Source organism: Musca domestica, unplaced genomic scaffold (genome assembly GCF_030504385.1).
Source record: "Musca domestica strain aabys unplaced genomic scaffold, Musca_domestica.polishedcontigs.V.1.1 43, whole genome shotgun sequence".
Classification (NCBI taxonomy): Eukaryota; Metazoa; Arthropoda; class Insecta; order Diptera; family Muscidae; genus Musca; species Musca domestica.
In genome coordinates, this window is record NW_026712332.1 from 8,303,807 (window position 1) to 8,322,942 (window position 19,136).

The 19,136-nt window shown below is 37.5% G+C and overlaps 1 protein-coding gene across 1 annotated transcript in view; it reads right to left on the minus strand.

The window, feature by feature from the left end:
• The window catches only part of LOC131804355 (transcription elongation factor SPT6-like), a 144,656-nt gene extending 125,966 nt beyond the window's left edge, over positions 1-18,690 (minus strand). Inside the window, exon 1 of the mRNA XM_059127175.1 lies at positions 18,573-18,690. Coding sequence (XP_058983158.1) covers positions 18,573-18,611 — 39 coding nt within the window. The 5' untranslated portion in view covers positions 18,612-18,690. The remainder of the gene's footprint in view (positions 1-18,572) is intronic.
• Positions 18,691-19,136: the final 446 nt, after the last annotated feature.

Sequence of the window (19,136 nt, forward strand, 5' to 3'; positions counted from 1 at the left end):
GGCATGTGCTGTTGCCTTGGATAAGTCTGAGAATAAATCTAAATTTAATGCTAAAGGCAGACGATACATAATGGTTGGTTATTCTTTAACATCTAAGGCGTACCGTCTGTATGATGTGGATAAAAATAAGGTCATCGAACGTCGGGATGTACTTTTTGACGAAAATAGTTTTGGCAAAAGCAGTGAGTCAACTTACCCTGAAGAATTTTCTCCGACCGATACATTTTTTGATTATCTACTGTCAGACCAAAGTAATTCTGATGGCAATGGAAGTGTCACAGGTGATAATTCACAAGAAAGCCAAAATAGACCTGACAGTGAAAATGATGATAATTCCGAGGATGATATGAGTGACTTTGAAGGCTTTACTGATGGGCTTGAAACAGAAAATGTTGGCGAGTCCAGTAATGAATTTATATACCATGCTGTCGACGAAAACATTCCTAATACGTTTGAACAGGCAATGTCTGATGGTAATAAAGACAAATGGCTTAAGGCGATGGAAGATGAATATAATGCTCTTTGCAAGAACAAAACTTGGTCAGTGGTGGATCTCTCAAGGGGACAAAAAGCTATTCCATGTAAGTGGGTCTATGCCATAAAAAGGAATGTAAATGGTGAAATAGAGAGGTATAAAGCCCGCCTAGTAGCCAAAGGCTGCCACCAACGACTTGGAATTGATTTCCAAAATATTTTTCCCCTGTTGATCGCTACTCAACAATCCGTATTTTATTGGCTTTGGCTGTGAAAGAAAAATGTTCTTACATCAAATCGATGTCAGTACTGCATATTTAAACAGTGAACTCCAGGTGAAGTCTACATGCACCAGCCAAAAAATTTTAAGGAAAATATTTCGCCAACCAAGGTACTACGTCTCCATAAGGCGATAACGAACCCTGTCTATATAAAGGCATGAGGAAAAACAAACAAGTGTTGTCGCCGTTTACGTGGACGATATAATTATAGGCTGCAAAGAAAGATTGATTGTTTTGGATATCAAAAAAGAATTGGCAAGTGCGCTCGACGTCAGTGATAAAGGTCAGTTACGCCATTTTCTGGGTATGGAAATCGAAAGAGAAGGTGAGACGGGTATGATAAAATTAGGACAAAGCCAATACATACGTGATCTATTACGACAATATGACATGGAAGGTTGTAAATCACTGCAAGTACCCTTGGAACCTGGTTATCAGGTAAATTGTAATGATAATAACGAACGTGTAGATCAAACCGATTACCAATCCCTTGTCGGAGCCCTGATATATTTAGCCACTTCTACGAGACCTGACATCTTGCATTCAGTGTCAAAACTGGCTCGAAAAGCTGATATGATTGGCCTTAAACATATTCTGAGATACTTGGCAGGATCGGTCGACAAGAAAATACTATATCAACCTAATGGAAGTAATCTAGAAGGTTACGTGGATGCGGACTGGGGTGGTAACCGAGTAGACCGTAAATCGTATACCGGATTTATATTCTTAATTCGTGGATGTCCCATATCATGGGAATCTAGAAAGCAGAAGTCAGTCGCACTTAGTAGCACAGAGGCTGAGTACGTGACGTCGTCCGAAGCAGCAAAAGAGGCGTTATATTTAAAGCGTCTTATGGAAGAATTAGGCGCATTGAATAACAAATACGTAACTCTACACATAGACAATCAAGGGGCATTAAAATTGGCTGAAAACCCAGTTTACCACAAGCTTTCAAAGCACATAGACTTAAGGTTTCACCACATCCGAGACTTAGTCCAGAAAAATGAAATAAAAGTAAAATATTGTCCTTCAACAAATATGGTTGCTGATGTATTCACCAAAAATTTGTCTAAACAAAAACATTGTAATTTTGTAGATTTAATGAATCTAAAATGAGATCTTTCGTAAATGTAAAGCATCATTCATGTTGAGGAGGAGTGATGGAAATATATGGAGGGCTCACTGCTATACCGAACCAAGTCATGAAAAATAAAAAATGCCGAAACTAGTGCCAATGTCCCCGCATATGGCAACTCTGTTTACTCTGTAAAGCACAATGTCAAAAAGTGTTTCGTTCCAAAGATAACGTTAAAAAACCTAAGTCCACGACTGTCATTTTCGTTTTTATTCGAAGCAAAAATGAACCAAGTCAGTGTGTTTCACTTTGAATCAGCGTATATATAGATATCAGCAATGATTCAATGTCGATTTAGTGATGTCCATCCGTCTGTCTGTCCATCTGTGAAAATCACTCTAGCTTCCGAGGCGTTTGTAGTAGGTTGATAAAATTTACTCAGATGTGTGTTTGGTCTACAGGGCTTTTGTTATTGGAAATGATCGGTATTTTGATGACTTTAATGACATTATTCACCAATTTTTTTCATATTTCGTATTCGGTATTATGATGTTTTTGCGATATTATTTACCGGATTTTTTCAAGTTTCCTATTTGAATATTGTAATGGACTATGACAAAACTTGGCTGTGCAGGTCCACATTTTCGTATATACCCCCATATTACGATAACTCTCTATATTCGGTATTTTTATGATTTTTAAAAGTATTTTTTAATATCCAAATCCTTTCCAAATGGTAGAGGGTATTCAAAGCTCGGCCCGACCGAACTTACTGCTTTTTTTTCCTAATACACATTAAATATTAGTATGGGCACAATTACAATCGTACATTATTCCATATTCATCTCATGTTTCCGGTTGAGAGAAATATTTAGATATAGCAAGTTGTAAAGAATCATCGACTTGTTTCGCAAGTTATGACAGATAAAGGCATTGAAAATTGTGACCCCTTGTGGGTGATGTACCGGAAGGGGTTCGTAGATATATTCCATCTTCACAACAAATATTGTGTTAGCGAAAATGTTTGTATGTGTGAAATCTAAAGGGAGTTGGATGATTATTTCGCTTTCTTTCAGTTTTTTTTTTTTTCAAAATCTTGAACCCTGTGTGGGAAGGTACCAGAAGAAATGGTCCGATCTCTACCATCTTTATAACAGATCTTGTGTTGAAGGAAATTTTGAAATGTACGCAATCTGAATGAAATCGAATAATATCGCGTCTTATGAGCTTCATGGATATTCAAAATGTTGACCCTTTGTGGGGATGATACCAGAGGTAGTGGAGCGATATATTCCATATTCACAGCAGAGCGTGGGTTAATAAAAATATTCTGATCTGTGTAATTTGAACACAATCGGAAAATTTCATCACATTTTATAAGAGTTATAATTATTCAAAATTTTTACCCTTTGTGGGGGAGGTACTTGTTGGAATGGACCACTGGAGCACTGACCGAATAAGGATAACTTTCGAATATGTGATGAACTTAACATGAAAATAAAATTCGATGAAGACGAAAATACAAATTTAATTTGGCAAAAGGAACTTCACTTAAAAGCAGCACAGCTAGCTCGAGACTCACTTAATACAGAAGTGCCATCTGATGAGCACTATTTCTGTACTTTCGACATTCAAAATGCATTGCCTTTTCCAAAGCTATCAACATCAGTTGCTTATTACAAGCGGAACATCAACTATATTTTGTCATAAAATGAACAATTTATTTATTTTTTTGACTTGGTTCGCTTTAACTGTAAAACCTTCAAATTTTATTCAGAGTAATAACGAACCAAAGCAGGTTTTTTGTTTTTGAATATTTTTTTTTAGTAATATATTTAAATTATTTTTCTTTTAACTTTATATCATTAGTTAATTTTGAATATAGAATTTTACATTTTCTTTTGGTAGACTAAAATATTGCTTCAAGAAATTAATTGCAGTACATTTACTTTACCTCTAAATATCTTGGAATTATGTTTTTATGACTTAGTTCGGTATAGCTGTGAGCCCTTCATATGGCAACCCTCATTAAGCAACATGAATGCTGTTGTAACTTCTTTCTTTTCTCTTGCATTCATTCTCTCGTAAAACTTCAGTGTGTAAAGAAGCATAAAATATTACTTTTAATTTCAATAAATCTTTGGATATATTTAAAGAATAAAAACAAAGTTTTATCATTGACAATGCAGTTAAAATATTTAGTCAACACCGCTGTCAATGTTGTCATTCGAAACACGTGTCTGATAAAAGGAGGGCCAGAAGAGAATGGCAGAAGCACCGCTCATCTAGGTTTCGGGAAAACTAAAATAATGTAAAAAACTCTTAAAACAAGCACTCAGATAAAGAAGATGAAATGAAGAGCGAAACTTAAAAATATTCCTAAATAACCTGGATCCCACAGAGAGAACGGACTACAGCTTATGGAAAGCCACAAAACACTTGAATAGACATATCGCCCACGAATCTCCAATTCGCCTTGAAAATGGGACTTGGGCAATAACTACAGAAGAAAAAGTAAACGCATTTGCCAAACACCTTGAATCTGTATTTACCCCAAATCCCGGACCATCGACAGTTGTTCAACCTCTAATTGACGACATTGTACCGAATCCAATACGATTTTCTCTAAAAGAAATCGAAAGTTCTATAGCCTCTATGAAACTAAAAAAATCCCCGGGTAAAGATAGAATTACTCCAAACATGATCAAGAAATTACCAACACCGGCCGTTAAACTATTGTAATTTATATTTAACAGCATTCTTTGAGTAGGGTCCTTCCCCTCTGTATGGAAAGAATCTGAAATAGTAATGATTTCGAAACCCAGCGAGTCCACTTCTTCGTCGTCCTCATCAGAGACGTCGTCGGAGTATGGCACTCCACTGCAATCTCCAGAACAGCAACCAACACCGCAGCACCTAACGCCACATGTTGCTGTTCCAACTCCGGATTGTGCATCATTCTTGCTTGCGTTATTTGCCTGATATTAGCCCATTATTGGTAGGCAACAACCCCCTGGTACTTGGGGATTTTAATGCACACCATGAGTTGTGGCATTCCGTCCTAGGTAATGACCAGAGGGGATCTGCGCTGGCAAGCGAAGAGTACTACGTCGTATCAGATCTCTTCCCGCCGAGGAGGAACCACCACAGGGTGATGTTGCAAATGTCATCCGTAACGCTAAGTCATCCAAAGAGTTGGGACCGGACGGAATCTCAATGGTAATGTTGAAGCAGCTGGATACGCCGGGAGACGAGTACTTCACGAAAGTTCTCAATTTGTCGCTAGCCACCCACATAGTGCCCAAAACCTGGAAAATGGTCCGGGTGGTCCCGCTACTGAAACCAGGCAGGGATGCCAGTAAAGGCGAATCGTACAGGCTGATTTCGCTTTTATCGCCAGTAGCTAAGACTCTTGAGGCTTTACCCCTCCCCAGCATTAGAGGAATCTATAGAGTTACCAACCACCAGCACGGATTCCGTCCACAACATACACGCCATTTCCACACATATTAGTAGAGGACTGAACCAGAACAGACCGTGTGATAGAACAGTGTTGGTAGCCCTGGACTTATCAAAGGCATTTGATACGGTGAATCATGCCACACTGTTTGAGGACGTGCAGAGAACTACCCTCCGGCCAAGTTTGAAACGTTGGATAATCAACAATATGTGTGGACACCAGTCGTACGTGGAATTCCAGAACAAGAAGTCCAAAGCCCGTAGAGTGAAACAGGGAGTTCCCCAAGGTGGGGTGATATCTGCGGAACTGTTTAACCTCTACCTTTCCGGAATTCCTCGCCCTCCAGACGGCATTGAGATCGTAACGTATGCGGATGATTGTACGATCATGGCGTCGGACCCAGTGGTCGATGACATATGCGAAAGGCTGAACCCCTATCTCGCGGAACTTGCCGCATACTTCCACACGAGGAATATGAAAATATCCGCCACGAAATCAGCGGCCACAGTCTTTACACCATGGTCTGCGGAGATGAGAACACAGCTAAATGTTCAGGTCGAGGGGAATCTAATACCGACCACGAACTGCCCCAAGATTCTTGGGGTCACGTTCAACAGCATATTCAAGCCGTTCGTGCAAGCACAGCTATCTGCGACAAGATGAAAAGTAGGAACAAGGTCCTCAAGGCGCCAGCCGGCAGCTTTTGGGGTGCGGACAAAGAAACCTTGTTGACCTCTTATAACGCGATATGTCGGTCTGTGGTCAGCTATGCGGCTCCAGTGTGGACTGCGAATACTAGTGCTACTCAGTGGAAGCATATCCAGACCTGCCAGAACGCTGCTCTGAGAACTGCGACAGGGTGCCTTCTCATGACACCAGTGGACCATCTACATGAGGAGGCGAAAGTCCTTCCCTTACGTCAGCATAATCATATGCTTTCGTTGCAGTACCTGCTTGGGTGTTACCGTGAGAGCCATCCCAACCATCATATGGTGGATTAATCTCCCCCACCCGGACATACATGATCTAGAGAGGGAGGTCCAGCGCTACAAGAGAGAACCTCTAGATCAAGAAGCCTATCAGGCAGGTCTGAGTGGCATTCACACCGATGCAGTCGCGGATGCTATTAGCAGTTACAAAGTGAATGCCGTCCTCGGAGTCCACCCCCCATCCATTGCAGCTGAAGAACGTCAGCTGCCTAGACAAACCAGGGTAGTTTCGGCGCAATTACGTTCAGGATGGTGTAGTCGTCTCAATTCGTATTGGGCACGAATTGATGAAGATGTGCGTGACTCCTGCCCGGCGTGCGATACAGGTCCGCACAATACGCTACACCTCTTTAATTGCACAGCCAAACCTACCCAACTCACTCCAGAAGATCTCTGGCTACAGCCCGTTAATGTAACAGAATTTCTTAACCTGGAGCTGGAACCAGATTAGCAGAACGCAAACACATGCATTTACTACTGCTACAACAACGATACCGGATTGACCCAAAACAACAATATCACAATTTTGGTATGTATGCTTGCTCGGGATTATTTCGCCAACAATTGTCCGTGCTGGGATTGAAGAAAACCGTGGACTAAGGTTTTCTACGGTTTGTCAAAACATTATTCACAATAGATCAGTCTCGGTGCGATAAAATGGGTGCATTTTATGAACTGTTCCGGTCTAATTCGGTTGCGAGATTGATCGCCAGCGAGTCCGAGTCTTCTTCGCCAACTTTCAGTCGTCGTCAGAGTATTGAACTCTCCCGCAGTGTCCTGAACAGCAACCAATGCAGCAAAAATAATTCAAATTCAGATAGCGTTGTTACCCGAAGTAGCCCAGATGCAGAACCAGTGTTGTTGTGTTTCGAGTTTAAAGGAAAAAATGTGACTTGTTGTTGGGTGTGGTACCAGTGAAGCATTATGGTGTAAACTGTGTGGTTCAATTATATGCCTTGTTGGATGAAGTTTCGTTGGTTACTATGATCGATAGTTCGTTCGTTCGAGACAACTTGGAATTTTGAGTTGGTATGGGGGAAAGTTGTCACAGGAAAGTGGTAATTGATTTTCATGTGAGTGGTGAAAAGGGAGAAAATATGCTTTAAAAATGTTTATGGTGTTCCAAATTTCAAGTTTGTCATCCAAAGTGTGCTAAATAAGAGTATTTATGTTCCAGTCCAGTCATACAGCAATGTTACGCATAAGTTGCGCATCGGATTTGATCATCACAACTTGGGTTTTCGTCTTGTTAGTATTGAGATAGAAGCTATGAGATATCCTCGCAAGTTTGTGAAATACACCAGTCAGCTGGTTTCGAATTGCGATTTTTTCTTCGAATTCAAAAAAGGTAGTTGTCCTCCAGAGCCACAACCACCTTTTTTGAATTCGAAGTAAAAAATCGCAATTCGAAACCAGCTGACTGGTGTATTTCACAAACTTAACTCAACTAGGTAGGGTATTTTTGAGATGGAGGGATATTGTGTGATGGTTCAGCTGAAGTGCAGTTTTCCTCAGAAAAGATTCTAGGTATGTACTGGCATCCTGGTGACGACACATTTAAGTTTGAGTTAAAGTTTCATCGAGTGAATCCGCACATCATAAGTGGAGAAAGGTATCCCACAAAGCGAGAATTGTTATTTGTTGTTATGTCGGTATACGATCCTCTGGGCCCGTTAAGTCACTTCGTGGTAACTGCTAAATTGTTGGTGCGTGAAGTCTGGAGCTTAGATTATAGTGGATTGTGGATATTTCCCAATATATTGCATGACATGTGCTTAGATATTACTTCAGAATTTTTATGCCCGAATCAATAAAATTGCTCATTTTCGATGATGGGGTGAAATGGTGAGATTGAGGTGTCATTTATACCTCCCAAAACCAATGGTTGATTTGCAGACTGCCGTCGATTTGCTGGAGTAATTCAACAACTGTCATCAATTGGATAAATTCCAACAACATTTAGTTAGATAGATTTCATGGATGGCCCGATACGATTTTAACTTCCTGTGATAAGTCTTGTGAAGAGCTTCGGCCCAAACATGTGCTACTGTTCAGTAAAAATGTTGTTATTTTAAACGTTTTTCATCCTTTCTCAGAATATATAACATGGGAGGGTGTGAAAGTTGTTTGACGGTCGCTGAATTAAAGGATGTCGAAACTGTACTTTGCTGCCTGTCTCAACGTGAAACGCAAATTCAGTACACTCTTACAACACAAACCAAGAAAATAATAAGCCAACAAACGAAAACGCAGCAAAAGAATCATAATTAAACAAATTTTCATCATTTTTTTCATCAAAATTCATCAAATTTGGAAAAGATCTCAAAAAATGCGAATACATCGACTTCATCAAGTAACCCAGCCAAGATTACGTCTAGGAGACCTGAAATTGTAGATATGGACAACGTTTCAATGTCTCCAGACATACTTTAACACTATGCAATATCTTATTATTAACATTTCTAATTATTATTTTTTTCTCTGGATCTGAATTCGAACATCATAATTCTGCAATGGAACATGCAAGGTTTTATTTGCCATAAATTTACTTTACAAATAATTATTGCGTTGCACAAACGAAGCGTTATAGTTTTAAAAGAGACCCACATCACTGACCAAAATATGCATCTATTATTTCTTCCAAGTTACAAAGTTTATCATCACAACAAAAACTATAACTACTCCAAGTCTGGAATAGCTATTTTTGTTAAAAATAATATTTATGTTACCAACGAGACCATTTCATCTGGAAACCTATTATTTCAGTCAATAACATTGGACCATGAGTATCCTCTTCACATAATAAATATCTATAAAGAGTATGACATAGCTATTTCGCCAGATATAGTTAATTCTATTAACATACCACCTATGTGTCACACCCTTTTACTGGGTGATTGAACGTCCAGAACAAGTCTGGAATAGCTATTTTTGTTAAAAATAATATTAATGTTACCAACGACAGTATTTCATCTGGAAACGGCTTCTCCGAAAATCAGCTAATGAATCGATTCCAATTAGTCGCCGACCAAAATATAAAATAAGGCCAATATGGTTTAATAATGAATTGTCAAGGTTTATTCGCATTAGATAAAGAGCATGGAGAATATTCAGAAGAGTTAGGAATGCTGAAAATGGTCTATATTACAGAAGAGTGTGTGTGTGTTAATTACACGCGAATGTAAATAAGCTAAAATATTGACATGGAACAGATTTATAGACTCTCTTGGTCCAAATATGGATGTTCGTTGTTTAAGGATGAAGATAAACATCTTAGGAGATCCAAAATTTGAAAGATTTTCTAGCATTCACGTTAATAATAAAAATCTCACCCACCCCAAAGATATTGCCAATGCGTTCGCCTCTTTTTGGAGCTCCATAAGCTCGGATGAATCGCGTTTGACCCTTTCATTTGCTTATTAAAGCATTCCTTTGCTCATTCCAAAACAAGGAAAAAATCCAAATTCTTTACAGGGCTATAGACCCATATCTTTACTTCTTTGAAAGATTTTTGAAAAACTTTTGGCAAGGCGTTTATTACATTACAGCCAAATTCGTTTCTCCACAATCCAACATGTCTTCATCCACATCACGGTGAACATACACTGTGTCACAACCTGGAGTGTACATAACGTAAAAATATAAGCCGCATAAAACACAGCTTGGTTATCTCAGCGGATTTAGAAAAGGCATTTGGCCGTGTTGTATACACCAGTATACTCACCGAACTCCATAATTGGGGAGTTCAGGGTCAAATCATCGCATTAATACGATCTTTTTTTTTTATCATTTCGACGTATGCTAGTAAGAGTCGATTGCTATTTTTCTAATTCTTTGCCTTTGGATAATGGTGTACCCCAGGGTTCGCTATCTCAGTTATACTTTACAATATATACATAAATTCTTTATGCAGGGCGCTTGAAAACGTATTTGCAATTTTATCAGGCTTCCCACAAGACGGGGAAGTAAATTTAAATATCTTTAACCGTTCAGTACAATGTTAGGCTAGAGATGTAGGAGCCGTGATCCCTTCTAATAAAATAGACCTTCTTTACATATGTCGCAGGAGAAAATGTCAACTTAATTCAATATGCCTCGATCAAAACACTATCAACATTCATCATCGAATGAGAATTTTGGGACTGTCATTCAGCAGAAATTTGTTATGGAATGACCTTACAAAATGTTACAAGTCAAATTAGGAAAGAGCAACAACCTACTTTGGTTGATTTCTTCTAAAACAAAAGGACCTTACATTGATACATTAATTAACATAACATATGTAAATCTTTAGTGTATGGGACAATTGCTCATTGCATTACAATCTATGGATTCACATCCAAAGCAAATATTTTGAAACTGAATGTTGCCATAAACAAATGTTTTAGAACTGCCACAGGGCTTCTTCATTCTACACCTCAAGAAGCACTTTATATAGAGAGAAATTACATATTTTGGAACAATTCTCTTTACGTAATCATGGGCTCCATAAAACATTTTGGAGATATGATAACGCAAACAATAATGCATGTATAAACTCTAATGGCTAAATCTTGACACTTTTTTCAAACTTGGAAATACCTCTGCCTTCCAAACCTAGCGCAAATCTTATATCCAGCAGTAATTTCGTTTCAATTAACACTACTTTATCTTCACACTTAAAAACTCACACCAGTGAAGAGCGCTATAAACAACTCTTTCTGCCTTAAGCCCGGACACGATCCTTTACACAGACGGTTCCTCAAATGGATATTCTACATCATATGTAGTAATCAAGCAATTGACAACGAACAATTTCTCAACGATTTGCAAAACAAGATTGCCAAGCAATACTGGTATATTCACAGCAGAGCTGAGTGCTGTAAAACCCGCCATAATCCACGCCAAACACTATATAAAGACGTTAATTGGTATCGATAATTTGAGTGTCGCCAAGGCCCTTCAACACAACAAAGGAGGAATCTACACTGATATGGTGACGATCCCAAACACTATGAGATTGTAGTTTTATGGATACCATCACATTCAGGTATTAAGGGAAATGATTTGAATGATAAGATGGCAATAGAAGCATTGGTTATGATTTCTATAGCAGAAATTCCCTGTTTTCATTTCACCTTACTGCATCTTTATAAAACAAAACTACGCGGGAGTAATTCAATTATGTGGCAATCTTCGTCCAATTTTCTTAAACGAGATAATTCAACAATTCCAAGGATTAGCTATAATCCTGATTTATCTAGATCCGATTGTATTTTCCTAGCCCTACTCGGGTTAGTAAATGCTTATTTAACACTACGGCGCCTGCCTTCAATATTTTGTAAATGTTATTTTATAAAATATTTTGTAAATAAATAATTTAAAAAAATGTTCCAATTTTTCGTCATCTTCCCCGTATGCCCTGCATATGATGTTATCTTATCTTGTACAGATGAACTTTTAGGCCCAGGTGCCCCATAAGGATGCCTGTTACCTCCCTGATCTCCTTCTTACCTAGTAATAAAAAGGACCGCCCCATAGGATTTTGGCGATATTCCCTACGCCCTCATTGTTCCATAGGGATCTGTGGGTGTTTTTTGCCAATGTCTTTAGCACCACAAGTTACGCATTTAAAGGCAATGGATTGTCTACGTTTATTGTTGCTAATACCCTGACTTTTTTAGCGTCACCTCTAAGTTCCGTATGATCTGGTACCCATATAAAGCGTACTAAGCCGTGTTGAGAGTAGTTGTTGTTTTTGGAGTTACTGTTTTGGATGTTATAGCTTTGATAGTTGTCTTACTGTCCGTTATGACGTTAACGGTAGCCGATCTCGTGTTAGCATTAAGCCAGTTCCATCCGGACATCCGCTTGAAGGATCATATAGTGATCGGGCGGGCAAGCGGAAAGATATTTCGGTATTTGGTCCTTCAATAGAACGTCCCAGTACCGCTCTGCACTGAGCCGTGTGTATAACAACAGTTTCCAGTCGGCATTTGTGGTAGAAATCCGTCGATCCACGAGTCTCTGGTAGGGATTAATGTTTCACAAGAGGCAGCTACAATTGTTTCAGATATCCGGTCCGGTACGAAGTTTTTTTTTTTGCTTATCTACTCGTCCGTCGCCCTGAGCCATAAGGCCGCGATGGCCGCTTTATACCGAATCTGAATATCTATTGGGTGCATACAAAAATAATTGTCTCTAATACCCTAGTTGGTGTTGTCCTCAGATGCTTAAGCAGAACATTCGTTGGACTTCCTGTAGTATTTCGGACTATTGATGCGTATGTTAGAACAGGTCTATTTTCGCTTTTGTATAGCCAGTGTGTCATATTTGGATTGAAACGCCACGAAACCCCTTTTACACGTTGCCTAAAATCTATGAGCTTTGTTTGCTCTTTCTTGGATGTGGTCTCTTATGTTAACGTTCCTTATGTTAAGGTCAGTTTATCCATATCTTTACTTCCCGTTCTTTGAAAGATTTTTGAAAAACTTTTGACAAGGCGTTTATTACATTACAGCCAAATTCGTTTCTCCACAATCCAACATGTCTTCATCCACATCACGGTGAACATACACTGTGTCACAACCTGGAGTGTACATAACCTGAAAATATAAGCCGCATAAAACACAGCTTGGTTATCTCAGCGGATTTAGAAAAGGCATTTGGCCGTGTTGTATACACCAGTATACTCACCGAACTCCATAATTCAGGGTCAAATCATCGCATTAATACGATCTTTTTTTATCATTTCGACGTATGCTACTAAGAGTCGATTGCTATTTTTCTAATTCTTTGCCTTTGGATAATGGTGTACCCCAGGGTTCGCCTATCTCAGTTATACATTACAATATATACATAAATTCTTTATGCAGGGCGCTTGAAAACGTATCAGGAATCGATTTTGTAGGAGTATACGCTGATAACATAATTGCAATTTCATCAGGCTTCCCACAAGACGAGGAAGTAAATTTAAATATTATTAACCGTTCAGTACAATGTTAGGCTAGAGGTGTAGGAGCCGTGATCCCTTCTAATAAAATAGGCCTTCTTTACATATGTCGCAGGAGAAAATGTCAACTTAATTCAATATGACTCGATCAAAACACTATCAACATTCATCATCGAATGAGAATTTTGGGACTGTCATTCAGCAGAAATTTGTTATGGAATGACCATACAAAATGTTACAAGTCAAATTAGGAAAGAGCAACGACCTACTTTGGTTGATTTCTTCTAAAACAAAAGGACCTTACATTGATACATTAATTATCATAACATATGTAAATCTTTAGTGTATGGGACAATTGCTCATTGCATTACAATCTATGGATTCACATCCAAAGCAAATATTTTGAAACTGAATGTTGCCATAAACAAATGTTTTAGAACTGCCACATGGCTTCTTCATTCTACACCTCAAGAAGCACTTTATATAGAGAGAAATTACATATTTTGGAACAATTCTCTTTACGTAATCATGGGCTCCATAAAACATTTTGGAGATATGATAACGCAAACAATAATTCATGTATAAACTCTATTGGCTAAATCTTGGCGCTTTTTTCAAACTTGGAAATACCTCTGCCTTCCAAACCTAGCGCAAATCTTATATGCAGCAGTAGTTTCGTTTCAATTAACACTACTTTATCTTCACACTTAAAAACTCACACCAGTGAAGAGCGCTATAAACAACTCTTTCTGCCTTAAGCCCGGACACGATCCTTTACACAGACGGTTCCTCAAATGTATATTCTACATCATATGTAGTAATCAAGCAATTGACAACGAACAGTTTCTCAACGATTTGCAAAACAAGATTGCCAAGCAATACTGGTATATTCACAGCAGAGCTGAGTGCTTTAAAACCCGCCATAATCCACGCCAAACACTATATAAAGACGTTAATTGGTATCGACAATTTGAGTGTCGCCAAGGCCCTTCAACACAACAAAGGAGGAATCTACACTGATATGGTGACGATCCCAAACACTATGAGATTGTAGTTTTATGGATACCATCACATTCAGGTATTAAGGGAAGTGATTTGAATGATAAGATGGCAATAGAAGCATTGGTTATGATTTCTATAGCAGAAATTCCCTGTTTTCATTTCACCTTACTGCATCTTTATAAAACAAAACTACGCGGGAGTAAATCAATTATGTGGCAATCTTCGTCCACTTTTCTTAAACGAGATAATTCAACAATTCCAAGGATTAGCCATAATCCTGATTTATCTAGATCAGATTTTATTTTCGTAGCCCTACTCGGGTTAGTAAATGCTTATTTAACACTACGGCGACTTCCTTCAATATTTTGTAAATGTTACTTTATAAAATATTTTGTAAATAAATAATTAAAAAAATGTTCCGATTTTTCGTCATCTTCCCCGTATGCCCTGCATATGATGTTATCTTATCTTGTACAGATGAACTTTTAGGCCCAGGTGCCCCATAAGGATGCCTGTTACCTCCCTGATCTCCTTCTTACCTAGTAATAAAAAGGATCGCCCCATAGGATTTTGGCGATTTTCCCTACGCCCTCATTGTTCCATAGGGATCTGTGGGTGTTTTTTGCCAATGTCTTTAGCACTACAAGTTACGCATTTAACGGCACAGGATTGTCTACGTTGATTGTTGCTAATACCCTGACTTTTTTAGCGTCACCTCTAACTTCCGTATGATCTGGTACCCATATAAAGCGTACTAAGCCGTGTTGAGAGTAGTTGTTGATTGAAACTATACATTCCGTTTTTGGAGTTACTGTTTTGGATGTTATAGCTTTTATAGTTGTCTTACTGTCCGTTATGACGTTAACGGTAGCCGATCTCGTGTTAGCATTAAGCCAGTTCCATCCGGACATCCTCTTGAAGGATCGTATAGTGATCGGGCGGGCAAGCGGAGAGAGATTTCGGTATTTGGTTCTTCAATAGAACGTCCCAGTACCGCTCTGCCCTGAGCCGTGTGTATAACAACAGTTTCCAGTCGGCATTTGTGGTAGAAATCCGTCGATCCACGAGTCTCTGGTAGGGATTAATGTTTCACAAGAGGCAGCTACAATTGTTTCAGATATCCGGTCCGGTACGAAGTTTTTTTTTTTGCTTATCTACTCGTCCGTCGCCCTGAGCCATAAGGCCGCGACGGCCGCTTCATACCGAATCTGAATATCTATTGGGTGCACACAAAAAGAATTGTCTCTAATACCCTAGTTGGTGTTGTCCTCATTGAGCCGCAGATGCTTAAGCAGAACATTCGTTGGACTTCCTGTAGAACAGGTCTAATTTCGCTTTTGTATAGCCAGTGTGTCATATTTGGATTGAAACGCCACGAAACCCCTTTTACACGTTGCCTAACATCTATGAGCTTTGTTTGCTCTTTCTTGGATGTGGTCTCTTATGTTAACGTTCCTTATGTTAAGGTCAGTTTATCCATCTATTCCTTAGCATATGGTTTATCCAGTCCCTTAGGGCCCGGTCGACCTGAAAATTACCTGAGGATTAGATGAATGAATCTGTGCTGACGTTGTTGAACGCGCCTTCGATGTCAATGCATACTGCTAGTGTGTACATCTTTTTATCAAAGGTGCTCTCGATGTGGTGCACAACCTCGTATGAAAACCGCATTTTCCACTGAACGTAAATTTTATAACATTTTTAACATATCTTTCGAAGAATGTATTCCTAAAATCGAAAAAAAAAATGTTTATAGTGCGGTTGTAAGATTTAGAAGATTTTCCAAAAGAATTTTAGTTTTATGTAATTCTTTTGTTCCTCTTCTATTGAGCTTACGATCTCGTCACTTGGGTAAAAAATGTTTTTTGTCATAGAAGTTATTTTTTAAAATAACTTCTGGGGAGAATATCCCAGACAAGAAACAAGGGAACTGATGAGGATTGTTGGCTCTTTCCGAAACCTAGGTATTCCCTGCCTTACCCCCTGGTAAACATTACCATCGTTCTCCACTCATAAACAAACGTTGTTTTTATAAAAACAACAATAATGGGATTTTGCCTGACGATTTTGCAACAACAAAATACTATGGTATCCCAAACAAGCAAGCCAAACACTGTTCGAAAAAAAAAACTTCAAAAAAACTTTACTAAAAACTCTAAGGACAAACTTTTTCCAAAATATAAGAAATATGGGTCTGACAATTATTCAATTGCTAGATCAAGATATGCTACAGAAGCTCGTAGATCGTACAAAGATTATCTAAATACAGTTAAAAACAATTTAAAATGTAATTCAAAGTCCTTTTACGATTTTGTAAATTTAAAAAGAAAAACATCCTCCAAACTTTGTGTATTAAATGTTGATAATAATAAACATGTTCCCTATACTGAAAATGCTGAATGTTTTGCTAAGTTGTTCGCGTCTGTCTATTCTTATGTAAATAAATAAATTAATTTATGCATGTGTGTCTTCTTTTGAATATAAAAATTGTTGGGGAAATATTCAAAATCAGTTGATACATATTTCAACGTATGTGTGAAAAAAATTACACTTTTGTAGCAAAAAAAAACTAGAGAAATAAAAAAAATAATTTTGAAAAGGAATCTAGATCTTTCATTCAATTTTTGCGTTTTTTGTTTATATATTCAAAATAGATGCAACAAGTTGTTTAGTTTATTTGATAATAAACAATTAGTTGCATTTGTTTTATAGCAATTCTGACATACTATCCATACAGGTAGGCCCGTTACTTGCAAAATTTTCCAACAGCCTACCTTCTCTTCATTGTACTATACATGCATTCATACGCTTCAGATTTTACTGTCATAAAAATGTTTTAAAGAAATCGTAGTCGGCATTCCAAAGCAGGGGTAAAAATTCTTTGCCAAAGGGTTGGTAAAAGTGTAAATTTTTAATCAATGGGATAGTAAAAGTTAGATTTATATTTTTGGTAGAAATTTTTGTTATTTTACTTGGCCTTTAAAGCAAGCATAGTTTTTATGTGAGTTTTCAATTCATCATTCAATCAATGTAGTACCAACATGGCTAGGTATCCAAAAAAGTTGTAGGTTCTTTAGCACATTTTATTGATCAAGGGTAAAGTAGGATGCTTAACTTTAAAACTAACTGGTAGCACTAAAATTCACAGCTAATAGTTAAGGCTTTGTTTGGCTTTTAAAACTTTTAAAGCATATTGGTCTACGATGGATGATTTCTGGAGTGCAATTTTATTTGCGAGTGATGGTTGATATTACAGTTTAATTTACTAGCTTAATACTATGTGCATATATTCTCACTCGGATGCAAACATGGCAAAGTGACTTAATAAAATTGACATTTTGCTTAATATTGATGTTTTTACTAAGTATGGGTGTTGATATAGGTGAATGTATTCGATGAAAGGAAATTGATGATTGATGATTTTGAGTCAAAGATTTTGTCAAAAGGTATTCCTAGGACTTGAAATTTAACATTTATACAGTTGTGTTTCCTGCAAATACGTATTATTTCGAGTAGAATTATAAACGAGTACTATGAGTTCTACTTGGCATTTTCACAACTCAGACTATATATTGTACAGTGAAATTATAAGAAAATTTGCACCGAATTGGGAAAAAGTGCTAAATTGGTAAAAAATAATCACGGTTTTTTATTAACAATTATTTTTATGCTACATATTAAGTTTAAAATTTATTTTGTTCAGAGACACATAACCAGTTTGATCTGGAATTATTCTAACTTCGACACTTCCTAAAAATTAAGTATAATTAAGTATTTTCATAGGTTGGATAGGTATTTTCATAAGGTTTCAAACGATACCTATATTGTCTATATCGGTTAAGTAGATCCGGGTGCAGCCCAGTCCGCCCCCAAGAAAAAAAATAGTTTCGCGAAATCAGAGTAAGAATGCCCACCTCTGGAAAAAAATTCGAAAAAATCGAAAATTTTTACTAAACTAGAGTTGTTCCGGTTGGCGTGTACTTTCCTAGCACATTTGCTTCAACTAAATGAGCCTGATGGAAAACACATTTCTTGGTATTTCGTTTGGATAACTTAACCCACTTGCTGCGATGGTACCACTTTCAGTCATATGTATTCTCATTAAAGGAAAAAATATATGGGCCTAAAATGTTTAATAAAAAAATATAAAAGAAATGTATCCTCAACAAATGGGCTAAGATTATTTAGATCTCCTAAAGGTATTCTTTTTAACCTTTTACGGCATTTCTCATACGGCAGTAAATTTTTTAATCAATAAAGCTGAACACCGAAATCATGCAAATTATACAATTTGAAATGTATATACAAGAATATTTTTAAATAATCAATACAATGTGAAATTCAATAATTTTACAATTACCTCAGACTCCTCGGCTTCTGAATCTATAAAGTCTGCCATTTTCAGTTAAATATCCACTTAACACGTGCCAATTTAATGTACAAGTCTTGCTGTATAAATTTACTTAAAGCGAAAATAGAGAAAATAAAACAAAAATATTAAAAGTATTCAGTTGCAAAGTAACCGGTATTGATACTTACCTAATACGAAAAAAGTTCAATGTAAAACTGTGAGAAATGAAACACTGCGCTTTAGGTCTAGGAACCAAGGTAGATCTAACAGGTAACCGCATCGGCGAATTGCTACAACAAAGCAACTTTTGTGGTCCCCTCAAATGTCAAAATTGGCATCTAAGGCGAAAAACATAGATTCGCCATGACATTTAAAGGTTGCGGCAAATTTGTTTCAACCAATCAGAAACGAGGTGTTTGTTTACATTTTATTTTGTGTGCCTCTCGTCGTAAACGAACGTCGCAATAAAAGTTTTTATTGTAAAACAAATAAGAGTAAAATAAGTATTAATTGTAGTATTGCGATATTTTTTAAACCAAGAAACTTATAATGACTATATTTTACTGGTTTAAA